The sequence below is a fragment of the Erinaceus europaeus genome, chromosome 3 (genome assembly GCF_950295315.1).
Source record: "Erinaceus europaeus chromosome 3, mEriEur2.1, whole genome shotgun sequence".
Classification (NCBI taxonomy): domain Eukaryota; kingdom Metazoa; phylum Chordata; class Mammalia; order Eulipotyphla; family Erinaceidae; genus Erinaceus; species Erinaceus europaeus.
The window spans coordinates 97,819,204-97,843,944 of record NC_080164.1 but is presented as its reverse complement, the minus strand read 5'-3'; the positions used below and the strand labels follow the sequence as shown (position 1 = coordinate 97,843,944).

The 24,741-nt window shown below is 40.8% G+C and overlaps 1 protein-coding gene and 1 pseudogene across 1 annotated transcript in view; one reads left to right on the top strand and one right to left on the bottom strand.

Annotated features, from left to right (window-relative positions):
* The window catches only part of DNAH6 (dynein axonemal heavy chain 6), a 307,800-nt gene that overhangs the window by 213,082 nt on the left and 69,977 nt on the right, over positions 1 to 24,741 (top strand). Inside the window, exons 57-61 of the mRNA XM_060187710.1 lie at positions 208 to 275; positions 12,089 to 12,269; positions 14,586 to 14,765; positions 20,052 to 20,285; positions 23,733 to 23,868. Coding sequence (XP_060043693.1) covers positions 208 to 275; positions 12,089 to 12,269; positions 14,586 to 14,765; positions 20,052 to 20,285; positions 23,733 to 23,868 — 799 coding nt within the window. The remainder of the gene's footprint in view (positions 1 to 207; positions 276 to 12,088; positions 12,270 to 14,585; positions 14,766 to 20,051; positions 20,286 to 23,732; positions 23,869 to 24,741) is intronic.
* On the bottom strand, positions 18,055 to 18,137 carry LOC132537799 (U4 spliceosomal RNA; annotated as a pseudogene).

Here is a 24,741-nt window from a genome sequence, read left to right as displayed (position 1 = left end):
CCCCGCACTGCCATGGCTGTCAGGCATAGCTGCTTCCTCTCTGGGGAGCCATGCTTTGATATAGAATAGTGCTTTTTGCTTTAAAAGTCTGAAGTTGGCAACAAGGGCAACAAAAGGGAATAAATAAATTTTTAAAAATAGTTTAAAAAATAAATTTTAAAAAAGTCTGAAGTTGGGCATTTTATGTACTCTCTGCTTCTCTTTTAGGTGTGCATTAAAGTGACCATCATCAATTTCACAGTAACCAAATCGGGTCTGGAGGATCAGTTATTAAGGTAAAAAAAAAAGGGGGGGGGATAGACATTTCCTAGTATTTTGATTTGGAAATTTGATGAAGAAGTAAAATGCCAGTCCTGATCTCTCTTGTTTTAGTGGCTTATTTTTGGTCATATGAAGGACTTTGCCACTCTAGGTTGGATTTTATTATTATTATTATTATTTCAGATAGAGACAGAGAGGCAGAGAAAGAGGGGGCCAGGTGATAACTCACCTGGTTAAGAGCACATAGTACGAAGTGCAAGGACCCATGAGAGTCTGGTTTCAAGCCCCTGCTCCCCACCTGCAGGGGAGAAGCTTCACAAGTGAAGCAGATCTGCAAGTGTTTCTCTTTCTCTGTCTCCTCCTCCTCCTCTCTCTCTCCCTCTCCCTCTCCCTCTCCCTCTCCCTCTCCCTCTCCCTCTTCCTCTCCCTCTCCCTTTCCCTCTCTCTCTCTCTCCTCCAATAAAATGGGTAAAATGGCCACGAGGAGCAGTGGATTCATAGTGCCAGCACTAAGCTTCAGCAATAACCCTGGAGGCAAGAAAATGTGTGTGGGGGGGGGGGTGGGGGGGGTGGGGGGGGAAGACCACAGCACTGAAGCTTCCTCAATATGGTTGCAGCTGAGCTCAAACCTGGGCTGCTTGAATGGCAAAGTAGTGCTCCATCCCTTTAGTGGTGACTTTAATGTACTGTGTACTGACACTTTACAGTGATGCTAGCCTGAGACTTACATAATGGTGTATCTAATACAATGGGACATAGATAAGTAGATGAACTAACACATGAGGGAAAGGAGCAAGTTCTTACCTCTCTTGTCACTTTCTAGAACTACTAATCTTGCCACCATTCTCTCCAAGAGATCTAGGATCTACTCATAATTATCATCCAAGATCTGAGTCAGGCCTGCCGCCCAGCCTTGCCTCTTGCACCTCACTAGGGTTTCTAAATGGACCTAATGAATGAAGTCAATTCATTCAGAGTCAGTACTCTGCTTTTTATAGAGACAAAGTACTCCATGCCTCTGAACAAGCCTATGATTCCAAACTATATAACCCTATTATATTCATCCGTAGGTGTTCTCCTAGTGTACTTAATGTTATCTACACTTGTCTATTTTTAAAAAATTACTTCTTTCCTTCAGTATACAGGTATACGGTTACATCTTTTTTTTTCTTTCTTTCTTTTTTTGCCACCAGGGTTTTTGCTGCAGCTTGGTGCTAGTACTACGAATCCACCACTCCCAGCAGCCATTTTTTTTCCATTCTGTTATTCTTGATAGGACAGAGAGAAAATGAGATGGGAGGGGAGATAGAGAGGAAGAGAGACACCTACAGACCTGTTTCACCACTTGTAAAGCTTTCCCCCTAAAGGTGGGAAATGGGAGCTCAAGCCCAGCTCTTTGTACATGATAATGTGTGTGTTTCACCAGGTACGCCATCACCCAGCCACCCTATTTCCCAAAAGTTGGATTATGAGTTTAACAGCATTCAATATTGAAATTAGCCAAGAGGGTTAGGAGGCAAAGATTTGTAAACATTCATTAAAATAATAGTATCACTGTTGGTTAAAACTCATTTTTATAGGTTGGAAGATAACTCATCAGGTAAAACTTATGTCTTACTATGTGAAAAAGCTCTGGTTTTGACTCAAAGGGAGGAGGGGAGAGTGCTAAGGGGAGTGTGTGGTGGGACAGGATGATGGCTTAGTGCAGGCCAAGATGTACTTGTGCCTACGTTGGGGAAATGTACCCTTGTGATAATAATAACCCTGAAAATAAATATTCTCTCAGTAAAATGATATTAAAGTTGAAAAAAGAAGGCCCAGATTTGAGCTCTGCACCAAATGGGGGCACCAGGGGAAGTTCCACAGCAGTGGGACATTACTGTGTTTCTGTAATCTCTCTCTCTTCACCCTTCCTCTTTCTCTATATGAAATAAAAAAATAATTTAAAAAATCAGGCCAGAAGCAGTGAATTAAGACCATTAAGGCCCCAGCTCTACAAAAATAAATAAAACGAAAACTAATTATATGTATGTATACACATCCATATGCTTATGAATTCACTAAGTTTAAAGCAAAATATAAATTAGACCCATGTTCAAGATGAATATAATCCCTGGTCAAGATCATCCTGCTTTACTAACCCTGTTAGTTACTAATAAAGTTTCAGTTTCCTTGTCTATTTTAGGAATCTATCCTGTTCAACACTTAAGTTTTGATAGGTTAATTTCTTCCCAGTCAAAGGGTTCTTCACCACCTTTTTTAGGGCATGTTCAAAGGACTTGGCTGAATTTTGCATACTGGTTGATTCCCATGAAGAGTTAAGTGTAGCAATAAATAACATCAATAATAATAGTAATAAGAAGAGTGAAGTGTAGTTGTGCACTAAGCTGACTGGGTCTTAGACTCCCTGTCACAAGGAGAGGTACCCTGAGGAGATCAGGGGACATGCTGAGACTCAGTCATTTGGGTGCAGAATCTCCTCTTTTTTACTCATCTCTTCTTAAGAGTCTCCTTCAACAAATAAAGATGGGACCAGGTGGTAACACACTGGGTTAATCATATACATTATAGTGTGCAAGGATGCAGGTTCAAACCCCTGGTCCCTACCTGCAGGGGGAAAGCTTCACAAGTGGTGAAGTAGGACTGCAGGTGTCTCTTTATCTCCCCCTCTGCTTTCAATTTCTGCCAGTATCCAATAATAAATAAGTAAATACAATTTTTTAATGAAGTTAATGTGATTAACTTTCTTTAGTGTTCATGTGATTTTTAAAGTGTGGATCCATCATATCTATAACAAGTAAGCAACAGGTTATTCTATGAGGCATGTCATCACAGCCCATCTGGAGCGCATGCTCTGGAGCCAGCTGACTCAGGCGCAAGGCCCACTCTACCCCTCATAGCTATGTCATCTTGTGGAAGGAGCCACTAGGGTCTGTCCTTTCATCTACAAGCTGGAGGTGGTCATCACTATGCTCACTTCACAGGATCATTCAGAGAATCTACAGAAAATGTCTTACCAGAGTGCATGGAACACAATGATGCTTAAGGTGGGGTGGTGGCATACCTGGTTAAGAGCACATATTGCCAAGTGCAAAGACCTGGGATTCAAGCCTTCCTTCCTCACCTACAGATACCTAATTCCTTCTCTCTCTCTCTTTCTCTCTTTCTCTCTCTCTCTCTCCCCACTCCCCCAGTGGTTGTTGGGGCTTCCTGCCAGCACTAGGAATTGAGAAAGGAGGGGAAGATAGAGAGGGGGAGAGAAAGATAGACACCTGCAGACTTGCTTCCCAACTTGTGAAGTGTATTCCCTGCAGGTAGGGAGTGGGGGCTCGAACCTGGATCCTTGCACTGGTCCTTGTGCTTATACCATGTGTGCTTAATCAGATGCACCACTGTCTGGCCCCCTTTCTCTCTATATCTTCCTGTCCTATCTCAATTTCTCTTTGTCCTATCTAATAAAATAATTTAGAAAAAATAAATAAAATAAAAAAATTTATTTTTTATTTTTTTTATTGAGGGAGTTAATGCTTTACAGTGCAATCATTCACACATGCATACAATTTCATTATGTACCAGACCCACAAAGTTTTCTTCCTATCCTCCCCACCCCCTCCCCAGAATCTTTTGCTTTGGTGCAATAAACCATGTCCAGTCCATGTTTCACTTTGTGCTCTCCCTCCCCATCCCTACTTTATTAAGTCCCACTAAGTGAGATCATTTGGTATTGTCCTTCTCTTTTTGGCTTGTCTTATTATGTCCTTACATTTTAAATTAAACATTATGTTTATAGATTTCATCCAAGAGGATACAAAGGAGACAACCTTATTGTATTTAACAGCTGAGTAGTATTCTATTGTGTATACCTACCAGTTTTGGGTTTGTTTTTTTTTTAAGTCACCCATCTAATGTTGGACATCTGCATTGCTTGCATGTCCTGGCTATTACAAACTGTGCTGCTATGAATATAGGTCTACACGGATCTCTTCTGATAGGTGTTTCTGTCTCCTTGGGGTAAATCCCCGGGAGAGGAATTGCTAGGTCATAGGGTAGGTCCATTCCTAACATCCTAATAAGTCTCCAAATTGCTTTCACAATAGTTGGACCATTTTTGCACTCCCACCAGCAGTACAGAAGTGTCTCTTTTTCTCCACATTCTCTCCAACATTTGTCATTTCTGTTCTTTCTGATATATGGATTCAATGTGAAAGATAGTATGTCATTGTTGGCTTTTTAAAATATATATATTTATTTATTTTTATTTAAGAAAGGATAGATGAACAAAACCATAGGGTAGAAGGGGTACAACTCCACACAATTCCCACCACCCAGTCTCCATATCCCATCCCCCTCCCCTGATAGCTTTCCCATTCTCTATCACTCTGGGAGCATGGACGAAGGGTCATAGGTTGCAGAAGGTCTGGCTTCTGTAATTGCTTCCCCGCTGAACATGGGCATTGACTAGTCGGTCCATACTCCCAGTCTGCCTCTCTCTTTCCCTAGTAGGGTGGATCTCTGGGGAAGTGGAGCTCCAGGACACATTGGTGGGGTCTTCAGTCCAGGGAAGCCTGGCCAGCATCCTGATGGCATCTGGAACCTGGTGGCTGAAAAGAGAGTTAACATACGAAGCCAAACAAATTGTTGAGCAATCATGGACCCAAAGGTTGGAATAGTGGAGAGGAAGTGTTGGGGGGTACTCACTGCAAACTCTAGTGTACTTCTGCTTTCAGGTATATATTTTGCCCTTGTTTATGGATACGTGTGAACATATGCTCTCTCTCACAGACCCTGGTCTATATCTAGGATTTGGGACTTTGTTAGAAAGTGATCCACCTGGGATGGAATTAGAGTATACTACAAAAGGAAAGGTCTCACCCGAGTAATGAAGCTGAAGGGTTGTCATTCCACACGTGAAGTCTCTGGACACAGTCTGAAGTGAAGCATGTTGAGGTGGCAATCATTGCTGATGCAGTATTATTTGATATGGATTGGGAGAGGCATGCGGGAAAGTGGGCCCTATCCTAAGGTTTCAGGACTGGGAGAATTATAGGCTCTATAGTGGAGATGTGAGGTTCCTGCTGTCTTAGGGTTCAAAAAGACAATGGATAGTTAATGTTATCATCACATTATTTGGTAATTGGGTTAACTTTGAAAAGTCCTTTTGTTAGGGTTTGCTGTATAGTACCCAATATCTTGTAAATAGCTGTGCCACTGGTTGCCTCTGATCTACTTGGTCTAGGCTTTTGAGAGATTCCGCATATCAAATACACAGCCTATATATTAAGAAGACTCAGTCTGTGTCTTAAAAACTTCGAGACATACAATTAATTTTTCCCCTCTCATATTAATTAGTGATTTATATGACTACACTTTACTAGGAGTGTACATAAACACCATTCCCACCACCAAAAGACTGTGTCCCATCCCACCCACCCACCCCCATCCCCCACAGGCCCAGGAAGCTACATGTCTGCCCCTCACCACAGGGTTTTTACTTTGGTGCCCTACTTTCAATTTAGTCAGATCTTGCTTTTAGTTTCCCTTTCAGATCTTCTTTCTCAACTTCTGTTGATGAGTGGGATCATTCCATACTCATCTTTATCTTTCTGACTTAGCTCACTTAACATAATTCCTTCTAGCTCCGTCCAAGATGGGTCAGAGAAGGTGGGATCATTGTTCTTGATAGCTGTATAGTATTCCATTGTGTATATATACCATAGCTTTCTCAGTAACTCATCTGTTGTTGGGCACCTGGGTTGTTTCCAGGTTTTAGTTATTATTAATTGTGCTGCTATGAACATAGGAGTACAACCTCTTTTTGATTGGGTGTTATGGAGTCCCCAGGAGAGGAATTACTGAGTCATATGGAAGGTCCATGTCTAGCCTTGTGAGAGTTTTCCAGACTGCTTTCCACAGAGGCTGGACCAATTTACATTCCCACCAGCAATGCAAAAGGGTTCCTCTGTCCCCATAGCCTCTCCAGCATTTCTTGCTACTGTCCTTTTTGATGTATGCCATTCTTACAGGAGTGAGGTGGTATCTCAATGTTGTGTTAATTTGCATTTCTCTGACAAACAGTGACCTAGAGCAGTTTTTCATATGTTTGTTAGCCTTTTGGATCTCCTCTGAGGTGAATGTTTTATTCATATCCTCTGCCCATTTTTGGATGGGGTCATTTCCTTTTTTTGGTGCTAAGTTTGCTGAGCTCTTTATATATTTTGGTGATTAGTCTCTTGTCTGATGTATGGCATGTGAAGATCTTCTCCCATTCTGTGAGGGGTCTCTTTGTTTAATAGTTTCTTTAGATGTGCAGAAGCTTTTAAATTTGATGTAGTCCCATTGGTTTGTTTCTGCTTTAGTCTTCCTTGCAATTGGGTTTATTTCATCAAAGATGTCCTTGAAGTGTAGGTGGGAAAGTGTTTTACCAATGTTTTCCTCTAAGTATTTGATTGTTTCTGGTCTAACATCCAGGTCTTTAGTCCATTTGGAGTTCCTTTTTGTTTCTGGCGAAATAAAGTGGTTCAATTTCATTCTTCTGCCATGGTACAATCCAGTTTTCCCAGCACCATTTATTGAAGAGAGTCTCCTTCTTCTATTTAGTGCTTTGGGCCCCCTTATCAAAGATTAGATGTCCATAGGTGTGGGGATTTATTTCTGGGCTTTCAGTTCTGTTCCGCTGGTCTGTGTGCTTATTTTTGTTCCAGTACCATGCTGTTTTGATGATGATGGCTTTATAATATAGTTTGAGATCTGGGAGTGTGATGCTTCCATTTCTGTTTCTTTTCCTTAAGATGCTTTTGGCAATTCTAGGTGTTTTCAGGTTCCAGATAAATGATTGTAGTGTTTGTTCTATTACTCTGTATCTTAAAGAAGCTTGGTGGAACTTTGATGGGTATTGCATTAAATTTGTATATGGCTCTGGGGAGAATATTCATTTTGATGATATTTATTCTTCCAATCCATGAGCATAGGATATCTTTCCATTTCTTGGTATCAGTTTCTATTTCCTTGAGTAGCGGCTCATAGTTTTCAGTATACAAGTTTTTCACTTCTTTGGTCAACTTTATTCCTAGGTATTTTATTGATTTTGCTGCAGCAGTGAATGGGAGTGATTTCTGGATGTCTTCTTCTTCAGATTTAGTGTTTGCATAAAGAAATGCCACTGATTTTTGTACATTGATTTTGTAGCCTGACACCTTACTATATTGCCTAATAACTTCCGGTAGTTTTCTGCTGGATTCTTTAGGGTTTTTCTTTGTATACTATCATATCATCTGCAAATAGTGAGAGCTTGACTTCTTCCCTTCCAATCTGTATTCCTTTGATTTCTTTCTCTTGCCTGATTGCTATGGCAAGATCTTCCAATACTATGTTGAAGAGTAATGGTGACAGTGGACAGCCCTGTCTAGTCCCCAATCTGAGGGGGCATGCTTTCAGCTTTTGTCCATTGAGTATGATGTTGGCTGTAGGTTAGCGATATATAGATTACACTATCTTGAGGAATTTCCCATCTATTCCCATTTTTTGTAGAGTTTTGAGCATGAATGGGTGTTGGATTTTGTCAAAGGCTTTTTCTGCATCTATTGAGATAATCATGTGGTTTTTGGCTTTGCTTTTATTGATGTGGTGAATGACATTGATTGACTTATGGATGTTGAACCAGCCTTGCATTCCTGGGATGAATCCCACTTGGTCATGATGAATCTTTTTGATGTGCTACTATATCCGGTTGGCCAAGATCTTGTTTAATATTTTGGTATCTATGTCCATCAGAGATATTGGTCTGTAGTTTTCCTTTTTTGTTCTGTCCCTATCTGCTTTTGGTATCAGGGTGATGTTGGCTTCATAGAAGGTGGAAGGGAGTATTTCTGTTTCTTCAGTCTTATGGAAAAGCTTAAGAAGTATGGGTAATAACTGTTTCCTGAAAGTTTTTTAGAATTCGTTTGTGAAGCCGTCTGGTCCAGAACTTTTGTTGTTGGGGAGATTCTTAATAACGGTTTCAATTTCTTTGTCTGTGATTGGTGCACATTGTTGGCTTTATTTGCATTTCTCTGATGATCACTGACTTTGAGCACATTCTCATATATCTGTTGGCCCTCTGGATCTCTTCCTTGGTATAATGTCTGTCCATTCCTTCCTGGCCCCATTTTTTTTTTACCAGAGCACTGCTCAGCTCTGGTTTATGGTGGAATGGGGGATTGAATCTGAGACTTCAGAGACTCAGGCATGAGAGTCTTTTTGACTAACCATTATGCTCTCTACCCCTGCCCCTGGCCCCATTTTCTTTTATTTATTTATTTATTTATTTTTACATTCTCAAGTTTTTCTCTTTTTTTTTCTTTTATTTATAAAAAGGAAACACTGACAAGACCATAGGATAAGAGAGGTACAACTTCACATAATTCCCACCACTAGAACTCCGTAACCCAACTCTTCCCTTGAATAGCTTTCCTATTCTTTATCCCTCTGGGAGTATGGACCCAGAGTCTTTATGGGCTGCAGAAGGTGGAAGGTCTGGCTTCTGTAATTGCTTCCCCGATGAACATGGGCACTGACAGGTCGATCCATACTCCCAGCCTGCCTCTCTCTTTCCCTAGTGGGGTGGGGTTCTGGGGAATCAGAGCTCCAGGACACATTGGTGGGGTTGCCTGTCCAGAGAAGTCTGGTTTGGCATCATGCTAGCATCTGGAACCTGGTGGCTGAAAAAAAAGTTAACATATAAAGCCAAACAAATTGTTGACTAATCATGAACCTAAAGGCAAGAATAGTGGAGATGAATAGTTGGGGGGGCTCTCCATTTTGTAGATAGCTAATAGGCATATTTTAGTTATATTCCAAAGGGCCTGTGGCTATACTAGTTGTTTTTTCTTTCCCCTGAGCCTGAAATCTGATATGCAGGTGGATCCAAGTTATTGTCTGGGGAGATGATATCATGGCTGGAAAAATGACCAGAAAGCTGGATCATGGAAGAGAGTAGCTCCCAATATGGGAAAGGTATATAAATATTGTTGACTGTAAACCCCATTGATTTGATGTGATCTGGGGCCCATATTCTGCTTAGGAGCCTATGTGACCTCTGCATCCCTGTAGATCTGAGCTCACATTCTGTGGTCATAAGTAGGAACATTCCAAGCTGACCCAGTATCAGGACCCATCTTCCTCAGGTGTAGCATAGATTATGTTGTCCAGCCTCCCTTCAGAGGATGGAACATTCTCTACTGTTGTTGATCCAAGTTGAGGGCAAGGTCCTTTAGGGGCCCACAAAGGGGTCTATTTTGTTCCCCTGGCCCCATTTTCTAATGAGGTTGTTTGTTTTATTGGTGCTTAGTTTACTGAGCTCTATATACATTTTGGCCATTTAGTCCTTTGTCTAGTGGGTGTTATGGAAGGACCTTCTCCCATGCTGTAGGGTCTTTCTGCTTGGGTGGTCGTACCCTTTGCTGTGCAGAAGCTCTTCAGTTTGATGTAGTCCCATTGGTTTATTATCACTGTTTTCTTTGCTGTTAAATTTGAATCCTTGAAGGCTTTTTTGAAGCATAGGTCATGAAGTGTCCTTCCAGTGTTTTCTTCTATGTATTTGTTAGTTTCTAGCCTAATGACCATGTCCTTGATCCACCTGGAGGTGACTTTTGTGCATGGTATTAACTGATGGTTCAATTTCATCTGCTTGCATGTTTCAATCCAATTTTGTCAGAACCATTTGTTGAAGAGACTCTCCCTTTACCATTTAATGGTTTGGAGCCCCTTGCCAAAAATTAGCTGGTTATAGATGTGGGGGCTTATTTCTGGATCTTCAATTTTATTTCACTGGAATAAATTTTTTAATATTATCTACTGAAAACTCTAAAAGTACTGGGAATAAGCCTAGCCTAATAAGCCTGGCTATCTACTTGTGCTGAATAATGTCCACTTACAGCTTGAACAACCCAGAAGCATCTAGCCTAATCAGTTTGATTCATGGTATCTGTGGGCCCTGCCAACTCTAGAAACTGGCTATTTTTTTTTTCTTAAGATTTCTTTGTCAATCCTGGGGATTTCTTGGTTTCAAATAAAAATTTGAAGCTTTTGTTTGATTCTTTTAAAGAAGTTCATTGGTACCTTGATGGCAATGGCATTAAAGCTATATATGGCTCTGGGAAAGATGATCATTTTGATGGTGTAAATCCTTCCAATCCATGAGCATGGGATGTCTTTTCACTTTTTTTCTTCCAGGGTTATTACTGGGGTTCAGTGCCTGCACTGCAAATCCACTGATCCTGGCAGCCATTTTTTCCTTTTTTTTTTTTTAATTGGATAGGACAGAGAGAAGTAGAGAGAGGAGGGGGAGATAGAGAGGGAGACAGAAGGGTTTGGGCGGTAGCGCAGCGGGTTAAGCACATGTGAACGAAGCTCAAGGACCTATGTAAGGATCCGGGTTCAAGCCCCCGGCTGCCCACCTGCAGGGAGTCACTTCACTAGCAGTGAAGCAGGTCTGCAGGTGTCATCTTTCTCTCCCCCTCTCTGTTTTTCCCTCCTCTCTCCATTTCTCTCAGTCCTATCCAACAATGATGATATCAATAACAACAACAATAATAACTACAATAACAATATAAACAGGGGGCAACAAAAGGGGGAAAAAGAGAGAGGGAGGGAGAGAGACACCTGCAGACCTGCTTCACTGCTTGTGAAGCAACCCCCCTGCAGGTGGGGACCCAGGAGCTCGATCCATGATCCTTGCATGGATCCTTGCACTTTGTCCTTTGTGTGCTTATCCTGGTGTGTCACTGCCCAGCCCCCTGTCTTTTCATTTGAATCTCTTTCTATTTCCTTGAAGAGTGGTTAATAGTTTTCAGTGTATAAGTCCTTCACTTTGTTTATTAACTTTATTCCCAAATATTTGACTGTTTTGCTGCTATGGTAAAAGAGATTGATTTTTGTGTCTTCTGGTTTGGTGTTTGCATGGAGGAATGCCACTGAGTTTTGTTTATTGATTTTGTAGCCTGCCACTCTACTACATAGTTCAGTGATATCTAGAAGTTTTCTACTGGACTTATGGGGACTTTGTATATATATAATCATGTCATCTGCAAATAGGGACAGTTTGATTTCTTCCTTTCCAATCTGTATCCCTTTGATTCATTTTTCTTGTCTAGTTGATATGGCAAGAACTTCCAACACTATGTTGAATAGTAATGGTGATAATGGGCAGCCCTGCCCTGTACCTGATTGGATAGGTAACATTTTCAATTTTTCACCATTGAGTATAATGTTGGATGTTGGTCCTTTCTCAGTTTCTCTCTGTCCTATCTAATTAACAAAAAATTAGAAAAAAATAAATAAAATAATACTTCTTATAAAAAAAAAGACTAGCTCCTGCAAACAGAGGAGTGAGTGCAAACTATGAAAAAGACAAGTGACAAGAGAGTGAGTGCCTGTATTTAGACAGAATCCACTGTAATATTTTAGATGTATACAAAAAGTGTTCATGAAGATTATGGGATTTCAGACTTTCTCATTTCAGCATAGAAAAAATGCTCTGGACATCATTTTAGAAAGATCAAACACTGAGCAGGTGACCCTTTAGTAACATGAACAGAATCTTTGGAAACTCTGGTGCAGAGTGGTGAGTGTCTGAAATACAAGGTAAAGAATCAGCGCTGATATGTTTAGTGAATGGTAGTTATGTAAATCCAGCTAAAAACTGCTTGGGGCATTAGAATTTGACTAGTATCATTAGCCCTCAGCTAAGTTGTGTCCAGAGTAAAGGCAGTTAAAAATGGGGAAAGACAAACAAAAGAAAATTTAAGGCACTATGGGAGAAATAATTTAGATATGCAAACTTTGCTTTTAGTGATGTGGTAAGACTTGAAAAGCCTGAGCTCGAAGAACAAAGAATCAAACTCATTGTGAGAATTAATAGTGACAAAAACCAGCTGAAATCTATAGAAGACAAAATCCTGAAGTTGCTTTTCACATCTGAAGGAAATATTCTAGACAATGAAGAGCTTATTGACACACTCCAGGAATCAAAGGCAAGTAAAATTTTAAAAATATCATATAAAGTTGCAATACTGTATTTGAAAGACCCTGAAAGTCTTGTAAGCCTAGAGATCATACCTGGACTGCCAAGGGAGTACACAGAAGAGATTCATCTGTTTGGCAAGACCCCATGCCAACTGAAGAAATAATAGATAAACAGCTGTTCCTCTTCTCTGCCCTTTTTATTTTTATCACTTTATTGAGGGGTTAATGGTTGACAGTATAGTTTTTGACATGTGGGTACAACTTCTCATCTCCCTGTGATAGGTAACTGCATTGGGTTATGCTGGATTAAATAAAATATATTGCTAAATTAATTTGACTTTTTCTTTGTAATTTTAATAAAGGTATAAGTTAGATGAGCCACACAGTGGCACTCCTGATTAAGTACATACATTACAGCATGCAAGGACCCAGGTTCAAGCTGCTGGTCCCCACCTGCAGGGGAAAGCTTCAAGAGTGATGAAAGTATAGCTGTAGGTACCTCTCTGTTTCTTTCCCTCCCCTCTCAATTTCTCTCTGTCTCTATCCAGTGATAAACAAATAAATAAATAATATTTTTAAAAATAAGTAAAATAAAAATGAATTTATAAGTTAGGATTATATACATGGCTCTATTTATTTCTTCCTTTCTCCCTCCCTCCCTTTCTTTCTCACTGGGGCTACACTCTTCCAGGTTGACTTTTTCACATAGAAACTGAAGTTTCCCTGAGCCATACCTTTGACAAAGCAAGTATACTATCCAAGTGAGCTATCTTGCTGGCCCTTGCATGATATTTCTACCTAGCAGTGTAGATTGATTTTTTTTTTTTTTGATAACAGAATCTTTGTGGTTCCCTCCAGCTCTCCTTTCAAGATAGCAAATATTGGGCAGTAGTTCTCAGAACAATTTTTCATAGACCCTACCCTCAACCTTTTGAATTTCTAGAAAGGGATAGCCAAAGATGAAAAAAAGAGAGAGAGAGAGAGAGAGAGGAGCAGGGAGAGGACAAGGCCAGTATAAACTAAAGAAGGCAATAGAGAAAGGCAAACTGAGGGAGACAGAGAGAAGGAAATCTTGGAAAGTCCACTGATCAAGAGACTCCTTATATCCATCTGCAAACTTAAAACAGAAAACTAGAAGACTTGTAAACACCTCCAACTTGTTTAGGCTTATAATACCTCAAAAACAACTGGGTTTTTGTTTGTTTGTTTTGGCATTAGTATGCAGAAGGTGGAGGGTCTGGCTTTCTCTGCTGGATATGGACATTAGCAGGTGTATCCATACCCCCAGCCTGTTTCTATCTTTCCCTAGTAGGTCAGGGCTCTGGAGAGGTGAGGTTCTAGGACATATTGGTAAGGTTGTCTGCCCAGGAAAGTCAGGATAGAATCATAGTAGCATCTGCAACTTTGTAACTGAAAAATATAAAGCAGGACAAATAAACAAGACCTATTCTGAGGTTTCCATATATATATATATATTTGAGAACACTAGGGAAAGACAGAAAAGAGTCTTAGTCCTTGTAATTCTGGAGTGGGAAGTGGTACCACTTATTTCCTATCTTTCTGCCCTACCTATTATTTTGGGCAATTTTCTAGGCACCCTTTCTCCTTTCATCTTTTTTTGTTTGTTTGTTTGTTTGTTTTGTTCTGTGAACTCTAGGTCATTTTAGGACTGTGCACAAGGAAATCAGAGCATAATCTGTAGTATTGTTAGTATTTACATGTCATGTATAGCCCAACACAGCTTAGTCTTTTTTTTTTTTTTGCTTCTAGGGATATCACTGGGGCTTGGTGCCTGCACTACAAATACACTGCTCCTGGAGGCCATTTTTTCCATTTTGTTGCCCTTGTTGTTATCATCATTGTTGTTATTGCTGTTGTTGTTGAATAGGACAGAGAAATCAAGAGAGAGGGGAGAGAAAGACAGACACCTGCAGACCTGCTTCACTGCTTGTGAAGTGACCCCCTTACAGGTGGAGAGCTGGAGGCTCCAACTGGGAGCCTTATGCTGGTCCTTGCACTTGGCACCATGTGCACTTAACCTGCTGTGATACCGCCCCCTTCCCCCCGCTGAGCTTAAAATCTTGACAGTTACATCTCCAGTATTTCCAGGGTTGCTAATGTTGAGTGTTTCTATGTTCCTGTTCCTAACTCTGGGGAGAAGGTTCAGTGAGTCCTCTGACTCAGTAATTCTAACTGCCATCCTTCCCCTTAATTATCACAAATTCATCATATCCTTACTCCTTTCCCAGTCCAAACTGGACATCTTCCAGCATTCCCACCACTTTTTAAATAGATTCCTAAGTTGTTCTCATATGTTTATTCAGATCACTTCTGGTGCCATTAAGATCCGGTTGAAGGAAGCAGAGTCCACTGAAGTGATGATCAACACTGCTCGTGAGAAATACAGGCCAGTAGCTACTCAGGGCTCCGTCATGTACTTTGTCATCGCGAGCCTCTCAGAAATAGATCCTATGTATCAGTATTCATTAAAGTATTTCAAACAGGTAAGTGCCATTGGTAGTGCAATTGCTTGTTGGCTTTCTTTTGAGCCCTGTTGAGTTTCATCTTAGCTCAAATACATTATGGGTAAACCCCCCCTCCCACCCCACCACCACCACCAGGACTTTGGGAACAGATGAATGGTTCAAAGTGACTATCCTCTGTCTTGACTCCTAAAGACTCAAATGCCTCATACACAGAATGTTTGCTGTAGGAAAAAAATTTCTTCACAAGTCTCATTTTCTTTTGCCATCCTTCATAGCTTCTTATTTCATCTGTCTTTTTTTTTCCAAGTCACACTTTGTGCTATATTTTAATACTTTCTTTTTGGTGATGCAGTTTGCTTTCAATTGTTAGTCTTTTCTATTATCTCTCTTTTTAAATTTTTTCACTTTATTTTTTATTTGATAGGACAGAGAGAAATTTAAAGGGATGAGGGTAATAGGGAAGGAGAGAGATACCTGCAGACATGCTTTACCAGTTGTGAAGCTTACTCCTACAAGTAGGACCAGGGGCTTGAACTCAAGCCATTGTGCATTGTAATGTGGCCACTTAACCAAGTGTTCCACAACTCAGCCCTTATATCTCAAGTCTCTAACATCAATGACCTCCAGTGAAGCCCACCACTGAGGCTGTAGACACTTTGAAGGTCAACTGGACTGAATATCCAAAATACCTCATTCATATGACTGGACTGTTAATGGTGACCCACAATGACCTCTTCATGCCACTTAGGCTTCTCACAGCATGGCAGCTAAGTTCCAAGGAGATGTCTTCCAAAATCAACACTCTAAGTAACCAAGATACAAGCTGCAAAGCTTCTTCTGACCTAGCCTTAGATGTCACTCATTGTCACTTGTGCTTTGGTCAGTGGAGTTACTAAGGCCCACTCATATTCAAAAGGAGAGTATTTAAATTCCCCTTCTCAATGTAAGGGATAGCAAACAATCCACAGAAGTCTTTTAGTCAACACATTCACCACCTTGCTTGAATGCTAGAGAGTTCTTCCTCATAAGTTAGCAATGACAATTCGCCCATCCCTTTCTCCCCATGGTTCTTAGCACCATGTAACACTCAATGAGCAAGTCTATCCCCCTCTCTCCACCAAAAGGCTGTTATACTATTCAAATAGAAGGTCTGGGTGATGGTGCACCTGGTTGAGTATACATGTTACAGTGTGAAAGGACGTGGATTCAAGCCTTCACAAGTGGTGATACAGAGCTGCAGGTGTCTCTCTGTCTCTCAACCCCTTCCCTCTCAATTTCTGGCTTTCTCTATCTAACAAGTAAAGATAATTAAAAAATTATTATTTAAAGATTTTTTTTAGGAAGTCCGGCTGTAGCGCAGCGGGTTAAGCACAGGTGGCGCAAAGCACAAGGACCGGCATAGGGATCCCGGTTCAAACCCCGGCTCCCCACCTGCAGGGAAGTCGCTTCACAGGCGGTGAAGCAGGTCTGCAGGTGTCTATCTTTCTCTCCTCCTCTCTGTCTTCCCCTCCTCTCTCCATTTCTCTCTGTCCTATCCAACAACAACAACAACAATAATAACTACGACAATAAAACAACAAGGGCAACAAAAGGGAATAAATAAATAAAATAAATATAAAAAAATTTTTAAAAAAAGATTTTTTTAAAAAAATGATTCAAGTAGGGATGGCAAGATAGCTCACTGAGTGCATTTGATTTGTCATACATGTGACTTGGGTTGCAGCCTGACCTCCACCAGGCTAAGGGAAACTTCAGTGCTATGGTGTCTTTCTCTCTTGTCTCTGTCTTTCTGTCTGAAAATGTCAGCCTGGAGCCATGAAGCTCCAGTAGGGAAACATGTAAATAATTACTGAAATTCATCAAGCTTGGCTTTTCCTCTCTTTAATATGGTTTCGGTTGTCTCTCAGACAAGAATAGAAATGAAGACCTGAGAGAAAGAGAAATTAGTCTGAGCTTTGTTCCAACAAACTCTGTATTTTAGTATTCATTAAAATCCTTTTGTTCTGAGGTTCAGTTTCAATTCCAAAAGGCAGAGAACTTGCTACTGTTTTTTTTTTATCTTCCCTTTTGTTGCCCTTGTTGTCTTTTTATTGTTGTTTTAGTTATTGGTGTTATTGATGTCATTGTTGTTAGATAGGACAGAGAGAAATGGAGAGAGGAGGGGAAGACATAGACGGGGAGAGAAAGATAGACACCTGCAGACCTACTTCACTGCCTGTGAAGCGACTCCCCTGCACATGGGGAGCCGGTGGCTCAAACCAGGTTCCTTATCCTGGTCCTTGCACTTTGCACCACATGCGCTTAACCCGCTGCTCTACCATCTGACTCACTATTACTGTTAAGTATCTGTCCCTTCTTTTACTGACTGATATTAAAGTAAGAAAAATAGGTTTGTTAATACTTTAATCCCACCAAAGGGACTTTGATAATACTTTTCTCATCCCAGATATTTTGTAATTTATGCTTTTCAAGACTTTAACATCTTCAAGAAGCAAGTAAAAATACTTTTGAAAATAATCATTTCTCTTGGGATAGTGAGATATCTTAGCTGGAAAGGCTTGAGGCCCGGGCCCACACACAGTCCTAGTGGAAGCTTCAGTGCCGTGTGTGTGTGTGTGTGTGTGTGTGTCCTTGTGTCTCTCCTTTTCTACTTAGTATAGTAAATCCCAGGAAATTATTAAAAATATAAAAATAATTTTTTCTATGAAAGAGAAATAGTATAGGATTAATCATAAAAACTCTGGAGTTTTGCCATTTGGAAGAGAAAATAAGAAACCTAAAACATATTTGATTCTTTTAATCAATAGAACACTGCTCAGCTGTGGCTTTTGGTGGTGCAGGGAACTGAACCTTGGAACCTCAGGCATGAAAGTCTCTTTACATAACCATTATGCTGTCTTCCCTGCCTGAGACTATATAAAGTCAGACTTAGTGCTGCATCCTGTTGGGAGCAGGAGGATTGCAGGGGAGGACTGCCTAGGAAATGGAGTATGTGTCTGACCTCTAATCGACCTTGTTTCTCAACTGGCTTCTGGTTTCCAGTTTTTGCTGATCTACCTGGCTACCTCATGAACCGTGTATCTTGACCCTCTCAAGATAACCCAGGGACTAATCCAGCCCCACCTGCCTCATCTCACACCCTTGCCCTTTGTCCTGTGGATCCTCTGAGACTGCAGGCATATTCCCTCTTGCCCCTACCTCCTTCTCTGCTACAGGATCCCTTGACCCCATAGTTTTCAATCAAGCCCCTGAGTTCAGGCGCTTTCCTCCCTTATCGATGAACACCTGTAGTTTTTTTGTTTCTGTTTTGTCTTGGTAAAAGTTTTCATTTAGCAGTAATCGCAACTCAGATAAACCTCATTGGCTATGATGCTACCACTGCGCAAAGCTTGGTTTTCTTTTGATTGTTTGTTAGTTGGTTTGGTTTTTGTTGATATAATAATCATCAACAAGACCATAGGATAAGAGGGTTACACTTCCCACCACCAGTTCCATATCCTATCTCTTCCATTATGGGGTACAGAAGGTAGAAGGTCTGGCTTCTATAATTGCTTCTCTGCTAGATATGGGCATTGGCAGGTCGATCCATACCCCCAGCCTGTTTCTTTCTTTCCCGAGTCAGGTAGGGCTCTGGAGAGGTAGGATTACAGGACACACTGGTGTGGTCATCTGCCCAGGAAAGTCAGGTTGGTGTCATGATAACATATGCAACATGGTGGCTGAAAAGTATTAAGATATAAAGCAGAAGAAACTGTTTAATAATAAGGAGCCTAAAGGTAAGAATAGAGCAGATGAGATTTGGGGTCTCCCTTTTGGAAAAAGCTAGTAGGTCTATTTTAGGTATATTCCAAGGGGCCCATAACTTTATTAATTTTTGCCTGAGCCCAACAACTAACATGCAGGTGGGATAAAGGTATTGTCTGGGGAGATGGTGTCAGAGTTGGAGACAGGGCCAGAAAACTAGATCAGGGAAGAGAGTAGCTCCCAAATATGGGGAAAGTATATAAATACTGTTAACTGTAAACCAAAATCAGCACAGCAGCCTGTTTAACCTCTACATCCCTGTAGGTCTGAGCTCTCATTCCATGACCGTAACTAGGAACATTCTAGTCTGCACTCATTGCAGGACCCATTCTCCTCAAATAGCAAGAGTATGTTGACCCAGCCTCCCTTCAGAGAGTGGGGCAGTCCCTATCATTGTTGTTCCACATTGAGGGCAAAGTCCTATAGAGACCCACAAGTGGGTTTATGATGTTGTTCCTGATGGAGATGACCAGTGATGGTAGAGAGAGGGATCTGTTAGAGGTCTAGGCCCATCATGTCTATGTGGAAATCCCAGGATTCCCTGACTAGGGCCCTGGATGATGATGTTTTTTGTTTGTTTGTTTTAATCTTTCTTGCATACTACTTGGAAGCTTCAGGAACCCTCTGACTATCTTATATCTAAACTCTGTTAACAACCTGGTATTCTTTAAATGTAGATTACTTTGGGAGCAAAGGGCATTCTTTCAAAATTCTGGGGTAGGAGGGGCCAGTTGGTGGAGCACCTGGTTAAGCACACACATTATAGTGCACAAGGATCTGGGTTCTATTCCCTGCCCTGGTCCCCACTTGCAGGGGGAAGCTTCACGAGTGGTGAAACAGGGCTGCAGATGCCTCTCTCCCTCTCTTATCTTCCCCTCTCCTCTCAGTCTCTCTCTGTCTCTATCAAATAAAAAATATAATTTTTAAAAAATTATGGGGTATTAGTCAGTATAGAAGTTTCCTCTAGTTTAGATACTCTAAACCTTATAGAAAATTCTAACACATTTTTCCCACAATGTAAAACTTACTTTAAATCTCTCACCTCAACGTGATTTTTCAAACTGTGATGCTGTGAAACACTGGTTTTGTAAACTCACCTCCATTCTCCAAGATATTCTGTCTTACTTCAAGATGACACCTTTTAAATATTATCAAGGGTTGGGCACTGGCCTATTTCTGGGAAATGGGTACAAGGAGTGCAGATAATAAATTGGGCAGGAGAGTAGATAGCATAATGGTTATGCAAAGAGACTTTCATGCCTGAGGCTCCAAAGTCCCAGGTTCAATCCCCCACACCACCATAAGCCAGAACTGAGCAGTGTTCTGGTGAAAAAAATAAAATTAAATTAAAATAAATTAAATAAATGTCATTAACTTGGAATGAGTTTTAAATTTTTCCCATTTCCTGTACTGCTACTGTGTGTGTGTGTTTGTCTAGAACTGTTTTTTTTTTTACAGTGAATTAAATTAGAGACATAAACAAAACTCTCTTTTACACAGTTGTTCAATACAACAATTGAAACTTCTCAAAAGGCAGAAGATCTAGCTCAGCGCCTGGAAATACTACTTGAACAAACCCTCCTAACTGCTTATATGAATATCTCAAGAGGACTGTTTGAACAACATAAACTCATCTACAGTTTTATGCTCTGTGTTGAGATCATGCGTCAGAAAGGAAGCATAACTGAAGCCGAGTGGAATTTCTTCCTCAGAGGCTCTGCAGGATTAGAAAAGGTACCAGCTCTGGGTTTAAATTATAACTATTATTCAAAAACAGAGCCCACAGGCACCTACCAATACCCCACCTTCACTAAAATTTATACATTTGTTTCTGTGCCCCAGTGGAGAAGACACTGTCACAATAGCAGTAGAATGCCAGTAACATTTAGCCTCCTTAGACAGCAGGGTCCTCATCTAAACTGAGGAGTACCAGGTGAGATAGTAGAGGTGAGTTTATTTTGAAAAGTTGCCCATCTTCTGTGATGCTATAGTTTGAGTTTTGATAGTATTCTTCTGTATGTTTATCCTCATGTTTGACTTCCTCCAACCCCTTACATGGAACTGATTCACGGGTATATCTTCCCCCCAGCCCCCACCCAAGTATTGCCTGAAGTTCCATCTCACCTTCTCTCTATCAGCTCTGTCCTAAAAGTCTTAAATCCCACCCTTGGCCCCTGCAGATTTGACATTTGAACCTCAGGGATATCTGTGTGGCTGACATTTTTGCTTGTATTTGACTATTAAGTACCTCTCCACCAGATGGTCCTTTCTCCCTCACTCATCTTAAATGTATACATAGACTGTTCATCTGTGCACGGTGCTATTTTGACTACCTAATCCTAGTTAATATTTACAGAAAGTTAGTGATAAAGATGTGTTACTCGGTCATAATGAGAAATGAAGTGGTGAAACCTGTCACAACCCTGAAGACAGTGAGCTAGGTGAAAAAAAAATAGAGGTTAGCCACAAATAATACATACATTATAAGACTTGATCCCCAGGATGTGTCAAGAATAGACACACTTGGAAGTCAGGTGGTAGCACTGTGAGTTAAGCCCATGTGGCTCCAAGCACAAGGACCAGCGTAAGGATCCTGGTTCGAGCCCCTGGCTCCCCACCTGCAGGGGGTTCCCTTCACAGGTGGTGAAGGAGGTCTGCAGGTGTCTGTCTTTCTCTCCCCCTCTCTGTCTTCCCCTCCTCTCTCCATTTCTCTCTGTCCTAGCCAACAACAACGATATCAATAACAACAACAACAATAACTACAGCAATAAAACAACATGGGCAACAAAAAGGGAATAAATAAATACTAAAAAAAAAAAATCTAAAAAAAAAAAAAGAGAATAGACACACGTATAAAGAATAAAGTAGTTTGGTGGCCTAGGGAGATAGCATAATTGTTATGCAAAGAGACTTCCATGCCTCTAAGGTCTCTGGTTCAATCCTCAGCAACACCGTAAGCCAGAGCTGAGTAGTGCTCTGGTCTCTCTCCCCTTCTCTATATTTCTCATTAAGATAAATAAATAAAATATCTTAAATAAAAAAATGAAAAGAAAGTAGTTTGGCCATTATTAAGGACTAGGGAGCAGATAGGAAGGAAATAAATAAAGGGTGTAGAAGTTTCTATAAGACACTCTAAAATTGACTGTGCTGATGATTGCTACTATTTGTAAATTTACTAAAATATATATATTGGATTGTAAGGGCCAGGTGGTGGTAGACCTGATTAAGTGCTCACATTACAGTGTGTAAGGACCCAGGTTCAAACCCCCAGTCCCCACCAGCAAGGGGGAAAGCTTCACCAGTGGTGAAGCTGGGCTGCAGGTGTCTCACTATCTCTCTCCCTCTCTGGCTCCCCACCCCTCTCAACTTCTCTCTGGTCTATCAAATAAACTATATTTGGTTATATCCTTTAAGTGGGTGAATTGCATGATTTTGAATTGTATCTCACAAAAGTTTTTAATTTAATTTTTAAATGTAGTGTAGAACACCAAGCATATGTTCATAAGATCTTCAAAAAACTAGTTACAGTCTATAATTACAGTTGTCCCTTGACCTTCTAAAACTATCAGTCATGTGTAAGTACTTCATGGAAGACTGTTAAATAGTATGAGATGTTTCAGAAATTTCTAGGAATGTGTACATAATTAAACTCACCCAGCTTGAGTGATATTTCATTTGTCTTTCTACTTCTGTTGCTCCCATTTCCTACAGTTAAGAGCATTTGATACTCTGGTTAGTTTTCTAGAAAGAAAAAGACTTTATCCATAAGAATATTTGGGGGGGCAGGTGGTGGCACACCTGGTTGAGTGCACATGTTACAATGTGCAAGGACCCAGGTTTGAGCCCCCAGTCCTGACCTGCAAAGGGAAAGCTTCACAAGTGGTGAAGCAGTGCTGCAGATGTCTCTCACCTTCTATATCTTTCCCTCTCGCTTTCTGACTGTCTCTATCCAATAAATAAATAAAGATAATAATAAAAAAATTTTAAAAGAATATTCAGGAGGGACCCTGTTGGTAGAACACCCATGCACAAGGCCCCAGGTTCAAGCCCCCCAACCTCCACCTACAGAGAGAAAGCCTCACATACCTGCTGTCTCTCTATCTCTCTCCCTATCCCCTTCCTCTCTCAATTTCTCTCTGCCTCTACCCAAAAATAAATAAAAATATGTTTAAAATATTTATACAGGAAGTTAGGGAGATTTGTGGTGTCTTGGAGAATAGACTGGGAGTCAACTTTACAGATTTTTTTTTCATCTTCTGTATCACTTTATTGAGGAAATGTTGATTTTGGGTTGGGTGGTGGTGCACCTGGTTGAGCACACATGTTACAATCTGCAATGACCTAGGTTCAAGACCCTGGTCCACACCTGCAGGGGAAAGCTTTGCTAGTGGTGACACAGTGTTGCAGGTGTCTCTCTGTCTCTCTTCTTCTCTGTTATCCTCTTCCCTCTCAATTTCTGGCTGTTTCTGTCCAATAAATATAATAAAACAAAATTTAGGGGGTCGGGCAGTGGGTTAAGCACACATGGCACAAAGCGCGAGGATCCCGGCTTGAGCCCCTGGCTCCCCACCTGCAGAGGAGTTGCTTCACAGGCAGTGAAGCAGGACTGCATGTGTCTCTCTTTCTTTCCCCTTCTCCATCCCTCCTCTTGTCTCCATTTCTCTCTATCCTGTCCAACAACAATGACATCAGTAACAACAACGATAACAACCACAACAAGGGCAACAAAAGGGAAAAACATATCATCCAGGAGCAGTGGATTTGTGGTGCAGGCACCAAGCCCCATCAGTAATCCTGGAGGCCAAAAAATTTTTTTTCTAAGGAAATGTTGATTTTCAAGATTGTTGTCTCAAGAGTACATTTCCATAGTTCCCCAAAATAGATGTCAGGACACCTCACCAGCCCCCAAACCATCCTTCTCCACCACCAGAGGGCACTAGTCCCTATCCCTGACCAGATGAACTGCTTTCTGTAAATATAACTCAGCAGAGCTTTCAGCAGCTGTAAGGTCTTCAGGTAGAACTGTCTCCACACCATTTCTACTTAATGATGATTTATTTCTTGTCCTAAATATACAGTTTTTGTGAGCATGCTATTGGATCTTGATGTTCATATACTCAAGTTGAAAGCATATTTTGTAGTTGTCATTATGACCTGTTGTTTGTCTCCGTCTTCTAATAGGAACGCCCACCAAAGCCTGAAGTTGCCTGGCTACTTCCTGCCACATGGTTTGCATGCTGTGATTTAGAGGAAATGTTTCCAGTTTTTGCAGGACTAACACAGTATTTGCTTTTGCATCCTATATCCATACACTTAGGTAATATCGCAAAAAGGATCCCCTATAAATTGGCTGTGAATAGGTTCTTTTTAAATTATTTTTTACTTGTTATTAATAGTTTGTTGCAAGACTGCAAGATTGCAATGTATAAAGTTCCGCACCACACCCACCACCAGAGTTCCCTATTTCAACCCTCCCACACCCCAAAGATAACTACTATAGTTTTCACATGTCTTATGAACAGTTTGCTTGCTTCTGTTTTGTTTGGATTTTCTTTTTAGAAAGTTCATGTAAATCATATCTTTAGATTCCACCCATATATGGGTGAAACCATCTAGTAGTTGTCTTTCATCTCTTTTCTTATTTCTATTTTTTATTGGATAAGGAAAGAAATAAATTGAGAGGGGGTGGGAAGATAGGGAGAGAGACAGAGAGACACCTACAGCACTGCTTCATCATCCATGAAGCTTTCCTCCTGCCAGTGGGGACCAGGGGCTTGAACCTGGTCCTTGCACACTGGAATGTATGCTCTTAACCTGGTGTGCCACTACCTCTCTTTACTTATTTCACTAAGCATAATTACCTCCAATTCCATCCATTTATCCCAAAGGACACAATACCATTTTGGTGTCTGTAAGTCTGGGTTAATTCTGTTTGGGTCCACTGAATAAATGGATAAACACCAGGAGTGGTATTGCTGGGTCATAAGGTACTTCCATTCTTATTTGTTTGAGAACTCTCCATACAGTATTCCCAAAGGGCTATGCCAGTTTGCATGCCCATCAGCAATATAGCAATGTTGCAAAGCCATTGAAATTTTGATAGGGATTGCGTTGTAAATAGGTTCTTAAATCCTCACTTTTATATCTTCTTTAACCTCTTCTGCAATGTCAAGATTTTTTCATTGAGAGA